The 15,050-nt window shown below is 38.9% G+C and overlaps 1 protein-coding gene across 1 annotated transcript in view; it reads right to left on the bottom strand.

The window, feature by feature from the left end:
* Utp18 (UTP18, small subunit processome component) overlaps positions 1-15,050 on the bottom strand; it is a 25,511-nt gene that overhangs the window by 1,651 nt on the left and 8,810 nt on the right. Inside the window, exons 6-12 of the mRNA XM_013347553.2 lie at positions 14,088-14,213; positions 13,818-13,992; positions 10,573-10,673; positions 9,938-10,028; positions 8,848-8,971; positions 2,266-2,440; positions 604-746 (exon numbers count right to left, since the gene is read on the bottom strand). Of these exons, the coding sequence (XP_013203007.2) occupies positions 604-746; positions 2,266-2,440; positions 8,848-8,971; positions 9,938-10,028; positions 10,573-10,673; positions 13,818-13,992; positions 14,088-14,213 (935 nt within the window). The remainder of the gene's footprint in view (positions 1-603; positions 747-2,265; positions 2,441-8,847; positions 8,972-9,937; positions 10,029-10,572; positions 10,674-13,817; positions 13,993-14,087; positions 14,214-15,050) is intronic.

The following is a 15,050-nucleotide window of genomic DNA, read 5'->3' on the forward strand; positions in this document are numbered from 1 at the left end:
GGGGGGAGAAGGGTGGGAGGAGGGGGAAACTTTTTTTTTTCCTTTTCTCAATAAAAAGAAAAACAAACAAACAAAAAAAGTAAAAAGCCCAAATAGCTCTCAAAGAGCTACTCTTTTTAGTAAAGTCTGTACTTGATCCTAATCTGAATGAGACTGACAAAATTACCCAAGTATATGTATATGCATATATATATATATCTCATTTTCCTTAGAAAGCAGTAGCAGTTAACCCACAGTCTACTATATGCTCATTTCATTACTATCTTAAAAACCAATTTTCATTCCTATTTTCCTTCAGCCTGCAGCATTCCCTGGAGCATGCACACACTAACATTGGGTTCTGTGCAGCACACAACCAACACAAGGAAAAGGACTGTCATGTCAGAGCACTCTCCCAGAAGATCCACCTGCCAACCTGTACCTTTTAGCAATGATGCAAATAAATTTTGCTTGTGACTATTTTAAAGACAAGTTGGGTAAAAAAAGAAACCTGTATAGATAATATAACTTTTGCTATCTTTGTGGCTCACACCCTTATTTATAGCTTCATTTTTCAAAAGCAGTTTATTATGTACCTGACTTCTAAACACAGATAATACCTACCTATACAACAGGGCCTTGCCTCGCTCATTCCCCAAGGCAAAGTATCCACCTCTGGGAGAAAAATCCATGGTTTGAACACGAGAAATAGCACTCTTTTTAAAAACCGGAAAGTTAGAAAATACTGTACAGGAAGGAAGATGAACCTGCAAGAGATTATAAAAATCCTTAAATTATAAAAACTAGGAACTACCTTTCTTAAATTTTTCATTTCATTCTATTCTGATATAAAACACACTCTGACTGTGCCATACTTGGAAGCACTATTCCATAAATACAGCCAAGTAGTACAAGTAGTACAAGATGTGTGTGAGCCTGTGTGAGTGTGAGCAGTGTGCATGGAGGTCAGATAATAACCTGGGGTGTCAGTGTCAGTCACTGCCTGTACCTTCTTGCAGACAGTCTCTTACCCACAGATTCTCCTGCGCCCACTTCCCATCTCACACTCAAGAGTCTGGAATGACCAACTAAGCATGAAACCACCTAATCCCTGAGCACGAAACCAAGCAATTCCCAAGCACAAAACCCAGCTTGTTCAAGCTCAGGGATTGAAATCTGACCAATTCCCACCCTGAAAATCTCCCTGGAAGAACTCCACACCTAAGAAGTCCTATATAAGCCCTGTGCTTATTCAGTTGGCAGCTGCCCTTTTTCACCCTGACAAATATATACCAATATATCTCTAGAAACAGTTTGAGTGAAGAACTTCTTTTGCCAGAGCAAAGCAGAATCATTTATGCCTAATATCTGGCTTTACTTTGGGCACCAAGAATTTAGCAAATGCTAGGCAGAGGATGTCCACATGAACCATCAACCAAACCTCTGGGTACTGAGTCTCTAATGAGTCTTATAGGTAGGAAATACTTGGTGTGGAGTTATTACATGTATCCTGTGCAACTCTATACCGGGAAGGGACTCCCAGGCTGCTCCATGCTTTAAAAACAGGTACTAGATACTGTTTCTTTCCATTAAATCATCAAACCTGAGGGTGGCCTAAGGCATTCTTGACACAGGTATTCATAATCCCTGTCTAGCTATCTGAACTGTAGCACCTTATGTCAACTCACTTTCAAAATCTAAGAACTGCCTCTACTCCACTGTAGGTACAGGTTTTTAGAAAATAATAAAAGGAACTATAGATAAATGAAGTGTTTTCCTTAAATATGCTCCTTAATCTATGTGCTAGACAAAAATCTCTGAAAATGAGGACCATATCTTAAGAAATGCTAACGATGGACAGCTCAGAATTTCTAATAAAACAGATCTATGCAAAATCTGGTAGGCTACTCTGCAATAATGAAACAACCAACCCCAAAAGCTCCCAACTAATAATTTCTACAAAACAGAACTGAAATGACTTAACTTTTTAGCATTTTTGTTGCTGTTGTTTTTGGCTTTTTAAGACAAGATTTTCGTGCATACTAGTTTTCAACTCGTGATGTAGCCAAGTATAACCTTGATTGTGGGCATGTGTCACCACCCCAGATTTGTTTTGGTGCAGGGCCTCATGTATTCTGGGCAAGTACTCTACCAACTAAGCCCTACCTCCAGCCCAAAAATCACTCTTTAAAATATTCCAATACCACTCTCCTGTCATCATTCACTGTTTCAACATGAAATTTTAAATTATCAAGATAAATGAGAGTGGGTAAAAGGAGTTATTACCAATCTGATAGCTTCTTTCATTTTTCTTGAAGCCACTGCCAAGATTTCTGTAGTGGGATTGAAGGTCAAGGAAGTAACACCAGTGACCAGGTTCATTATAGCTTTTATTGGCTTCGGGTTTGTTTGTTGGAGGCAAGAATCTTGACTGTATATATTTACCACTCCACTTTTAGAACTGCAAAAAGAAAAAGAAATAAAACAGATTTAAAACAAAGTCTTCTCAACCTAGATGAACAAAAACTGGTATTTGTGGAAACAAACTGCAAGAAACCCAAAGACTGGAGAGTTCAAGGAAAGACAAAAGATATTCTATTAGTGCAGCTTCAGTCTGGCTGAGCTCTTAACTCGGGCAGCTTTTCAATTGTAGGTCTAGCTACAAATGTGAAGAAAACACAGAATCTCCATTTTACTTTCTGATGATAAATCAAAAGTCTACTCCATGCCAGGTACTACCTGAGTGCTTGAGATACAAGACAAACTAAGGAACTAAGGCAACCACTCTCCCACCGTTCTTACTGCCTAACTGTTTTTGCTGTTTTGTAGTACTGGGGACTGAATCTAAGGCCTCACATACATGCTAACCAAGTGTTTCTCCACCCCTTTTGATTTTATCCCCCTAGGATAGTGTCTTACTATGTTGCCAGGCTAGCATTAAAGTCTGGACTCTCTCCAGTTTCAGTGACCTGAGTTTCTATCTGGGATTGAAAGCCAGCGCCAGCAGGTCTGGACATTGCCTAACATTCTAATATACGAAAGAAAACTGACATTCCTCACTGATAGCTGCTGTTTTTCTTTTTACAATAAACACCACCATTCCCTTCTGCCATTTCTAGCTCTTCTTTCTTTATTCTTTGAATGTATTTGTGGGAACTACAAAACTAGAGAACAAAGGCTTTAGTAAAACCAGTCACCTTAATTTGGCTTTCCTGGGAATATTCATTAGCTCATAGCCAAAGTTTAAGGTTATCTACTCAGAGTTTACATTAATGTTTACCAACAAAGAATTATTTACACTTCTCTTAAAAGGCAAATTTTAAGGGCCTACCATTAGTCTATCACTAACAGAATCACTGATCGATGAGTACTTTAAATCAGCATGGCAGTTCATGCCTATGATTCTAGCAATCAAAAGGCTCAGATAGAAAAGCTATCATTAACTCAAGGCCACCCTGTGCTAACTTATTTTTTTGGGGGGGGAGGGGGGACTTCAAGACAGGGTTTCCCTGTGTAACAACTCTGGCTGTACTAGAACTTGCATTTGTAGACCAGACTCAAACTCAGAAATATCCACCTGCCTCTGCCTCCTGACTGCTGGGATTAAAGGCATATGCCACCACCATCCGGCTGCTACTTAGTAAATTTAAGCCAGCGTAAAACACAATGTGAGCAACTGTTGAAACACAAAACAAAATAAAACAAATGTTGTCTCAATGATCAGATGTTCTAAGGCTATGTGCATTGAGAATAAGATGCATAAAGATGGAAGTGGGGGTACACATTTATAATCTCAACACTCAAGAAGCTGACACAGGAGTCAAAGCTAGCCAAAGTGTGGTGGTCTGAATAGGAATGGCCCCCATAGATTCATATGTTTGAAGGCTTGGCCCACAGCAAGTGGCACTATTAGGAGCTGTAGCCTTATTGGAGTCGGTGTGACCTTGTTGGAAGAAGTGTTTCACTGTGGGAGTGGGCTTTGAGGTCTCCTTTGCTAAGCTCAGTTTGACTTACAGTTGCTTCTGCTACCTGCAGTCAAGATGTAGAACTCTCAACTTCTTCTCCAGTACCATGCCTACCTGCTCTCTGCTATGTCCCACCATGATAATAATGGACTAAGCCAATGAAACTGTAAGCTAACCCCAAAGAAATGTTTTCCTTGCTAAGAGCTGCTGTGATCATGGTATCTCTTCACAGCAAAAGAACCCTGACTAAGACACCAGAGCTATTATAAGACTCCATCTTTCTTCTCCTCCATGCCCAAAAGGCAAAACAAATTAAACATGGTACAAATAATCCACAGATAACTTAAACTGGTCCTAGTGGCTTCTGGCACTAACAACAAGCAATCACAAAACTGAAGTAGGTGTGGTGTTCCATGCCTATCATTCCAGCACTTGGGAGGTAGAAGCAGAGGAACCAGACTGCACAGTTAGTCATCTCAGTTGGCAATAGAAGTCTAAAGCCAGACTGGGATACATGAGATTCTGTCTCAAGAAAATTAAACAAAGAAACAAAACTAAAAAAAAGGCATGTGTTACAGACAAAACGTTAAAATGTCTAGAATACAATAGATAATGTCATGCCAAAACCAAGTATTTATTATAACCTGGATACAACAAAATATCAACTAGTACTGCTGGAAGTCTTTCTCCAGATGGGTTCAATGACCTAAGACGAATGTGTGAAGTTGGTGCCAAGAAGACACCATGACCACCGTTTGTTGAAACAAGTTGCCCCTGAATACCCTGGGCTGTTTTTATTTTAACAGTTTCAATGGTTTGCACAGTTTTTACTTCCTAAATTTCTAAAAATGATTACAATAATTACAAGATTGTTCCTTACTTCTTCCCCTTTCTGTCCCCCAACTTTCCCATCGGTAGCCATTACCTTTTTTATCTGTATCTCTACTTTTAGAAGCATAAGCAGTCTTGTAAGCAACAAAGGAAGTTTCCTAACCAGGCGCTCCTACAGGTAGAACAGCGTGCCCAGTTGGCAGCATATGCGGTTACAGCATTATGAAGGGTCAGACAGTTTTGTCTCTTGTGGTTTATATTTACATCTGGTAGGGTCTGGGTCCTCACAATCAACTCACCAAACTGGATCAACAATTCTCCATTCTGCACTACTCTATCTCCTCTGGGGATATACCAAGTTTTCCCATTTATCCTTTAGTCAACGTAACTTGGAAACTTACTCTTAGTAGTTGGCACTGCTCATCCCTTGTCCTTACGTTCATCTAGCTTAACTTCTTATGGTATTGGTACAGTTATTAGAAATGAGGGAAATGTGGATTTCTATGATTCTGCTTCATTCCCTGTTCCTAGACTGTTCCTATTAACTTCTCATATATATTTACAAATATTTCTCAAAGACTTTAGTGGTTAAAATCATTCTTTCCAAAAAGTTATGCAAATATGCAATATTAAACTTCATAACCTACTGTGACCCAGTCAGGCCAGCAGTGTGAAATCAAGGAGATCATACCCAGAATGATGCAACAAACTGTCCACAAGTTTTTGCCAAGTGGGTCAGAGTCTCCAGGGCCTTGCCACAAGGAGAGTCATTCATGCTATTCTCGGGTCTTGTTCCCCAAAGAACTCACATGGCTCCCACCATAGAACCAGTATCAAGATAAATCAGATGCTAAAAGTGTGTGACAAGAATTTTAAAAAGGGCATAATGATCCAACGTTTCGAAGCGCCTCTGTTGCAGTTTCCTGGGTTCTTTTCTAGAACATCTTCAAGGCTGCTGCAGCATGAGATAAACAAGGCACAAAAAAAAAAAAAAATAACCCAGTAAGGACTTGACCAGGAAATGCTATAGGATAGCCCTTCTGTACGCTGTGAATATATGTTACTCTCACTGGTTGATAATAAAAAGCTGCTTTTGCCTATAGTAAGGCAGAATATAGCTAGGCGGGAAAGCCAAACTGAATACAGGGAAAAGGGTAGACTCAAGAGAACTGCCCAAGAAACAAGATGCCAACGTTCTGGTAAAAGCCACAGCCACATGGCAATACTCAAACTAATATAAATGGGTTCATTTGAATGTAGGAGCTAGTTAATAAGCCTAAACTATAGGCCAAACATTCTATAATTAATATTAAGCCTCTGAGTGATTATTTAGAAGCTGTTTCAGGAAGAGGGCGAGCCAGAGAAACCAATCACAAATATAATAGTGCATGGCTGCAGTCTCAGCTACCCAGGATAGGAAGATAACATGAGCCCGAGACCAGCCTGAGCAAACAGAGAGCCCAAAAAGTCAACTGTGGGAGCATACATCTATCCCAAATCTCAAGAACAAGAGACAGGAGGTTCTCAAGCTTGAAGCCAGCCTGCATCAGACAGTAAGAACCTCTCTTTAAAAAAGCTAAGATACAACCAGACCCACCCTAGCTACATACATCATACAGACTTCAAACAAACAAACAAACACAAATACCAAAGATTTAACTCTACCAGGTCTTCTCATTCCCAGTTCTTTCAGTCACCTTTCTCTGCTGTCCCCAAGGCTGATTCCAATTTATCTCTAGTATCTCACATATCTTACTCCTATAGATACCAACTACCCCCTCCAAACAACCTTTGTGTTCATTATAAGCTAATCATGACTAAGGTCAACAAATCACCTGATAGAAAACTGAGTAGAGTGGAAACAAATGAAACTTGGTGATGTACACCTGCAATACCAACACTCAGGTGGTGGAGGCAAGAGAATCAAGAATTGAAGGTCAACCTCCACTAGCAAGTATGAGAGTAACCTGGGATACCTGAGAACTTATCTCAAATCACCCTTTAATCCCAGCACTTGGAAGGCAGAGGTAGGTAGATCTCTGTGAGTTCAAGGCAACCTGGTCTACAGAGTGAGTTCCAGGACAGCCAGGGTTACACAGAGAAATCCTATCTCGAAGAACCAAAACAACAAAAATCCTTTAGATCTGCTTTGTTTCCACCTCACAAATGCTGAGATTACAGGGATATGCCATATCACACCGGTTTCCAAAGTTATTCAGATGACAATGGAAAGTAAAAGGTCTCTCTTTACAGTATCCTTAGCTATTCTATCACAGCAAAGTTGTAAACAGAAAGCATGCTCTTTATGAAAACAAGAACTAAATTGAGTTGAAGATACTAATAGGAGTTCTGAGATCAAAGGAATCAAATGCCACAGCAGAGACCAGAGAAGGTAACAGGCAGTCATGATTCTAGCTTCTCCATGTTCTACCCTGAGTCTACAACACTACCTATCAGGTGATATCAGGAATTCTAACAAGGGTTAAATTTTTTCTTAACAGATTTAACTATAATATAGAAATGATCTCTGGTCAACAATATGAGAACAGCAATAAAAATGAGTTTAAATTTCTAGTATTAGTTTTTATTTTCCTCAGACCCTTCAAAGGGGACTAATAAAAAGTGAAAGAGAGAGACAAGGACCACAAAAATCCTAACTGCTCTGACTTCACCAATTTGAAACACGGTCATTTTTGTACACTTAACCTTGCCTGACACAGAGGAAGAACTGTTCTATTTAAAATAACTTGTATCAGACACTGTCTTAATGATCTGCTAATCAGGCGCTGTTTCTAAATGTGTATTACTTTGGTAAAGCTTATCTTTACCAAATGCAAAGATGAAATGCATCTCTCTACAGGTATGGCAAGTGCTGACAGGCAACAAAGGAAAGGCAATCAGACTAAGAACTGCCTGTCAGTACCCTACCACCTTAGGGACACAGTTGCTCCAGTGTCTCCAGCTCAGTTCTACTGTCTTTCCAGCCCCAAACTTGCTGGGGACATTTATAAGCAGTTTCCAAAGTTAATGCTTAAGTATAACACATTTCCGGACAGCTAGGCCCCTTAACTACCTACTTCAAGGAATATCTAGCTGTAATTTCCTTACAGCTTAATTGTATTTGGTCTAAGGTCAAACAGACATCTTGAACTAACAAAATTACAGATGTAAACAAGATCTTAGATTAGAACAACCACTAACTGTGCAATTCCTCCTCCTTCCACCTACATATTTAAGATCAGGTAGGGAGATAAACATCATCGTTTCCCAAATATAAGCCATTTTTCTACTAATAGCCCAGTAACATGTTTTGTGAAATATTAAGTGCCTACTGCGACAGTCTAAGTAAAAGTAAGAAAGACCTCCCACACACAGGTTCATATATTTGAATGCTTAGTCATCAAGGACTAAGTACACTACTTGAAAAGGATTAGAAAGTGTTGCCTTGTACTTGTGGCCTTCTTGGAGGAAGTGGGTCACTGGGGGTGGCCCTTTTGACTTCAAAAGCCCAAGCCTGGTCCAATGTGTCTACCTTCCTGCTGCCGCCTGTGGATCCAGATGTAGAACTCTCAGCACCATGTTTGCCTGCATGCCACCATGATAATGGGCTAAATTTCTGAAACTATAAGCAAGCCCCAATTTTATGCTTTCTTTTTATGAGTTGCTATAGTCACGGTCTCTTCACAGCAAAAGAATGGTGGCTAAGACACCTACCATACTAACAAATGATATTTCCAAGTAATATCCTTTTGACTATACACCTAAGAGATTTAAGTCTAAAGTTGAATTGTTATCTCCTCATCAATGGCAAGAAGCTAAATACACTCAGATAAAAATCTGACCATGGTCTAATGAGTATTCTAAACTCAGAAAAATATACAATGATTTAAGGTAGTCTAGTTTCTTCTTTGCTAAAAAGCTGACAAACTACCATTATTAATAACTAATGATGCATCAAAACAACTTTACAAATCAAAACGCTCAGGTGGGTTTACTGATTTCATATTTCTAAGATGTCAGTAAAGCCATGTACCATCTAGAGTATTTAACTGCTAAACATTTTCTCACTCACCCACAAGCCACATACTGCCCATTCTTTGACGCAGCAATGCTTAATCCATATAAACTGCCTTCATCGAGGAATCTGTTAATGCACTTCCTCGAATTCACATCCCACACATAAACTTCTCCATTCTCTGAAAGTAAAAGAAAGATTTAGCTAATCTTCCTTTAAAAAGCAAACAGACTTAGCACTTTTAGCCACTCGTTAATAGCACAAGGAACACTCTTTACAGAAAACCAAAAGCATTTCAAATATATACAAAAGTTCAGTCATTCAAAAACAAAAGTGTACCTTTAGGTTTAAAGTAAAAAGAAAAAAAAATCACATACTTGAGTTGAACTTTAAGTAAAAGGTGCTATATTTCACTAAAATAAATTACTGGAGCAAATACATGAAAAGGAAAAAAATACCAACAAGCATAAGGGTACCTAGTATATAAGGCCAGACAATGTAGATAAGCCAACTTTTAATGACGATGGTGGAGAGTAAATGAGCCGACCCACACCACAAAAAGTTTATAATTTAACTAAGAAGTGATATGCAGTTTGTTTCAAGTCATTTACAAATTATGGATATTAAGGAAACCAGTGAGCACATATTAAGGCAAGATAAAAGATATTACAGAGACCACAAATATTTCCAAGATGCAAACAGCCATCCAATTTCCAAAACTGATCAATCCTTTTTCTTGTTCCTACAGCATCTTCTCATCCTACTGTACCTATAATATCATCTCATTAACCTCAAAGATGGCTCCTCACTCCCTCTCATCCTTTCCTTTTCTGTAGATAATGTTCCAAAGTTTGCCCTTCTTCATACAATCTTATGCTCCCAAAGAGAATTCTGCGAAACTCTTAACTATCTCCTTGAAAACTGTCCCACACTGGAGTAAGGGCAACTGGAGCAAACATGTTAACACTGCATATCAGACTGTTAACCTTTCACTGTTAATAGTTCGTAACCAGCCTGGCAAATGTCAGAAAATAAGTATTAAATATATCTATATATCTGATTTTCTTAAGAAACAGTAAGAAAAAAACAAAGCAGGTTTTGGTATTTTTTTAAATAAAATCTGAAACATAGATATATCCAAACTTACCAGAAGAAGCATATATCTTCTTACTATCAGAAGAGAATGTGGATGCTGCAATTCTTCCATTAATCTTCATGCTACCAATCAATTCTTTGGTCTAAGAGTAATTATTTACTAGATGTTAGAAGACTGTTATCTATCTTCCAGGAAGTATTATTTGACTCTAACTTTTGTTTATTAATTTTAATCTTATGTGTATAGTTCTTTTGTCTGCATAGGTGTCTGTGCACAGTTGTGCCTGTTGCCCACAGAAGCCAGAAGAGGACAACGAATCCTCTGGAATTAGAGTTACAGATGGTTGCAAACCAACATGTGAGTGTTGGTAACAGAACCCAGGATCTCTGGAAGAGCAGCCAATGCTCTTAACCCTGAGCCATCACTCCATCCCTGACTCTACTTTTCTCATTGTCAAAAGTTTTCCCCCAACTTCCCAAAACTCCCAATATATCCTAGTGCAAGCCTTTGATCCTATTACTCTGGAGACACAGATAAGTGGAGTTGGAGGCCAGTCAGCGCTATATAGCAAAACCTTGTCTCAAACAAAAAAATAACAAAACGAAAAGAACATGCTGAGTTCAAGACTATCCTTAAACCTAACCTTAATACCTAATGGAAGAATAAGAAACAACTAAATGTTTCACCTTCATTGACAGCAAATGAGAAAACCCAGCAATGCCACTTATGAGCAGGAAGGATCCATCTGGAGAGACTTCAAATCGCTTCACTATTTTCTCTTTCATACCTAAGAAAAGAGATGAAAAAATAGATTAAATGACTTTTAAGAAGTCTACCCAAATAAACCTGATTGCATATAACATCAAAAAGAACCCAAACATTCTTTTCAAAATGGTTGGCAAACTTTATCTTGGTTAGTTAGCATTCAACAGTTCAGGTCTCTAAACAGTTAACAAACCAACTCATTGTAAATGTAAGCAGTAATACCCTAAAAGGACGACTGCAGTTTGCTACACAGCTCATTAATGGAAAGGAAACCCACTGCCATTAGAAATGGCCAAACTATCTGGTTGCCACCTATGATGAATGGGAAAATAATCTTTAATTTTGTACTTTAAAAGCACAAGTTCCTTACTTTCAAGTGTCTTTAACAATTGATTAGGTCCTCATGGTATAATTGAGAGTCTCCTAACCCATTTAAAAAAGAACATATCCTTTCATATTGATCCTACCAGAATGCTAAGAGCCAAGTTTTTCATTATAAGGTGATCTAACAGAAAAGACAGCTAAAAATGGTATAAATGGCTGACTAAAGCAGGGAGATGACCAGGAGGAGGGAGCAGAACAGACTTCCCACTATCATTCATTTGTAGATGGGGGGGTAGGGGGGTTTCAAGTCCAGGATAGCCTTTATCTCAGTAAGTAGCCAAGAATGACTCTGATATGACCCTCAAGTGCAGAAATTAAAGGCATGGATCACCACACCAAGCTATATGCTGGATTTCTAGCTATACCATGCAAACATAATGCCTAGACAAAAAAAAAAAAAATTGATTCAAGCAGCTAAAGTACAACTACTGATTAGAACAAAAAGATTTTAAAAATTTTTTAATGTAGTAAAAAGCTTTTACACACAAGAAAGTGCTGGTTGAGGCTCCTTTGGACCACTTCTAACTGATTATGTTATAAGCCCTGAGAGGTTAATAGAAAATAAAATCTGAATCAATTCTGTTTTCATTTTCCAAACAAGCATTTATGACAAGAGTCTACATACAAAAGCTTAGATATCCTAATAAGAAATTTCCCACCTTAATGAAATATCCTAAATTTCTTGAGCTTATTGAATTAGTATTTTCAAAGGGCTGGGGATATAACTCAGTGGTAAAGTGCCTGCCTGGCAGAATCAAAATAATGGGTTAAATCCTCAGCATAGCAAATCAATTTCTCAAGTATGGTACAGCTGTTTCCTTTTGCTTTCTCCTTCTATCCTGAGTCATAAAGACAGAACTCAGGCAATCAGACTGGGGCAGCAAGGTGCACCTTTACCTGCTAAGCAATCTCATAGGGCCTGCTTTGTTTCTTTTGTTTTTATTTTTAATGTGTATAAGAGTTTTACCTACATGTGTGTTTGTGCACCATGTGTATGGAGTGCCCTTACAGGCCAGGAAAGGGAGCTGGAACTGGGCTTACAGATGGTTTTGAGCTGTGGGTACTAGAAACTTTCAAAATAGTTTTCTGTTTCAATATAAGTTGGTTTAGGCTTTTCAACAAAGAGCATCCACTGACTAGGAAATGCACCTGAGGCAGAAACAGATTCGGTTCTACAAAATCCAAACCACAACTTAAAAAGACTCCTCCCTGCTGGGACTTCACAAAGAACCAACTTGGAAAGGAAAAGTAAAGGTGTCAGAAAACAAGACAGAACTGACTCGAAACACTGAACATAAACATAAATATCTCTAGTTTGTGCGTAGTCACTGCCACCCATTCACAGGAATACAGACACACAAAAAGAACAATAGCAAGACTGCCACTGACCTATATACTATGCCAACACTTTGGCCCAAGATGTATGTCAACCCAGCCAACATCATTACAATGGCTTTGGTTTCCCAAAGAAATCATGAGAGTCTCACCTAGCATGAGCAGGAGAATATAGAGAAAAAAATAAGACGGTAGGTAAATAAATCACCTGATGAAAACAATCAACTTTGGTTTTGCCTAGTTTGTTCTTTAAAATGCTTTACATAAGTACTTCTCAAAGTGTTTTGTATCAAGTATAAATCACCACTTAAAATAAACATTAGAATTAAAGTATCTGATGGCCTATCTATCAGAGAAGTGAAACAACTTATCCAAGGAAGTAGAAGCCAGATCTTCTATATCCCCAGCTAATGTTCCTTCTACCACCTCACCTACTAACATTAAAAGCAAGTATTGGGGTCAGGATGGAGTGAAGAGATGATGACTCACCAGCTAAGGGCACTGGATGATCTTCCAAAGGAACCAGCTTCAGTTCCCAGCACCCATATGGCGGCTCATAACCATCTGTAACTCCAGTTTCAGGGAATCAGACACCCTATTCTAGCATCTGCAGCTACCAGGCTATACATGTGGTGTGCAGAGAAGAAAATGTCAATAAACATAAAGAAAGAAGGGAAGAAAGGGTGGATTTAACTTTAAATAAACAGGAGGGGCTAGAGAGCTTGTTCAGTAGTTAAGAGCACTTGTTCTTGCAGAAGATCCAAGTTCAATTCCCAGCACCTAGTGGAGGAGTACAACCATCTATATCACTCCAGTTCCAGGGAATCCAACATCTTCTGACCTCTGAGGGAACCAGGTATGTAAAAAGTGCAAGACATATAGGCAGGCAAAACTTACATATATATAAAACAAAAACAATCTTAAAAAATGTTTAAAGTATCGGGGTCTAGGGTTAGCCCAACAATAAAATCCTAGCCTATAAGCAAAAAAGCCTAGGTTTGGCCTCCAACACACAAAAAATATAAATAACAAGGAAAGAAAGAAAAAACAATTAACAAGGACAAATAGAGCCAAGCAATAGCATCTGTGGTCTAGAAGAAATGTATACTTATAAATTATGAACCTATTCTAAGTGCTTAAAGAGTCAGTTCGCTAGCTTCATTCAAGTTTATTTTCTCAACACAAGACAATTATAAAATACTATTAACTGAACAAACTCTTACTTTTAAAAATACTGTGAACAGTGTGATGGCATGCTGGATGTGTTGGTACATGCCTTAATCCCAGGATTTGGGAGGCAGAGGGCAGATGAATCTGTGAATCTGAGGGAGACCCTGTGTGTGCACACATCTGGGATTAAAAGTAGTAGTTATAAATAGTGGTAAATACAGGCTGAAAGAAGGTGTAAAATAAGGATGATTGATGCTGTGTTCAATAGAAATCTTACCTCTCACTTGATGTACAGGAACTAACTTTCCAGCTAGCATATCATAGACATAAAGAACCTTGCTGTGCACACTTGTGGCTAAAAGCTCTTCTCCATTAGCACTGAAACAAGCCTTAAAGATTGGAAACTTTTCCAAATAGATGCTCTGGATTTTCGGGTTTGTTTTGCCATCTACCTATAAGAAAGTACAAATGTTTTCTTTATTTCCACAGACCCTGTATTCTGATACTGAACACTTTCCACTACAAAACTTAATTTAGAAATTCATACCTGAAATAGTGAGATAGCATTATCTACCCCAGAGACCATCACCACCTGTGCGCCAGGATGGAACTGCACTGATGAGATCCGAGCAGTGGTAGGCCGTTCAGCATTGGCAGGACGGCAGTTCTTCATCTGTGGAAATTCAAAGTTGGAATTTTATCAAGTCAACTGGGTTAGCATTGTTTTTAGTAAAGGTTCTCAACTTGTGAGTCATGACCCTTTTGGGGCAAACCACTCTGATAGGGTTGCATACCAGATATCCTGCATATCGGGTATTTACATTATAATTCATAACAGTAGCAAAATTACAGTTATGAAGTATCAAGAAAATAATTTTAAGGTGGGGGTCACCACAACACAAGTAACTGAATTAAGGGGTCACAGCATTAGGAAGGTTGAGATCCAATTTTATAGAAAGAAGGAAAAAAACATTGTTTATAATGCAGAACCAAAGAGTGCTCAGGACCATGGGTCTGGTACCTGTTAGCGAGTCAACTTTACTACACAAGAATTCATCTGCACCATCTCTGAAGTGAAAAGATTAAGTCACTTAGGTCCTTTTGTTAAGCTCTGAACATGAAATGTCCTCCACGGGCTCATGCATTGAAGACTAAATCCAAAGCAGTTAGTGGAGTAATTTTGAAAGGGGCTGGAAACTTTGGAGGAGAGGCCTAACTTCAGAGAAGGTGACTGGGGTAATGTCCCTGAGAATATGCTATTCCCTGACCTCCTAGGCCTCCTCTCTTCTGCTTCCTGGGCACTGGGAGGTAACCAACTTAACTCCTCTATGCCTTGAACATGACAAACATGCCAGCAGACCATGGACTCAAGTCCTGAAAGTCAAACATGATGATGCACACCTTTGATCCCAGCAGAAGCAAGTGGATCACTGAGTTTGAGGCCAGCCTGGTTTAGAGAGGTAACATTAGAACAGCCAGGGCTATACAGGGCAACACTACTGGGGGGGGG

The sequence above is a fragment of the Microtus ochrogaster genome, chromosome 7, assembly GCF_000317375.1.
Source record: "Microtus ochrogaster isolate Prairie Vole_2 chromosome 7, MicOch1.0, whole genome shotgun sequence".
Classification (NCBI taxonomy): Eukaryota; Metazoa; Chordata; class Mammalia; order Rodentia; family Cricetidae; genus Microtus; species Microtus ochrogaster.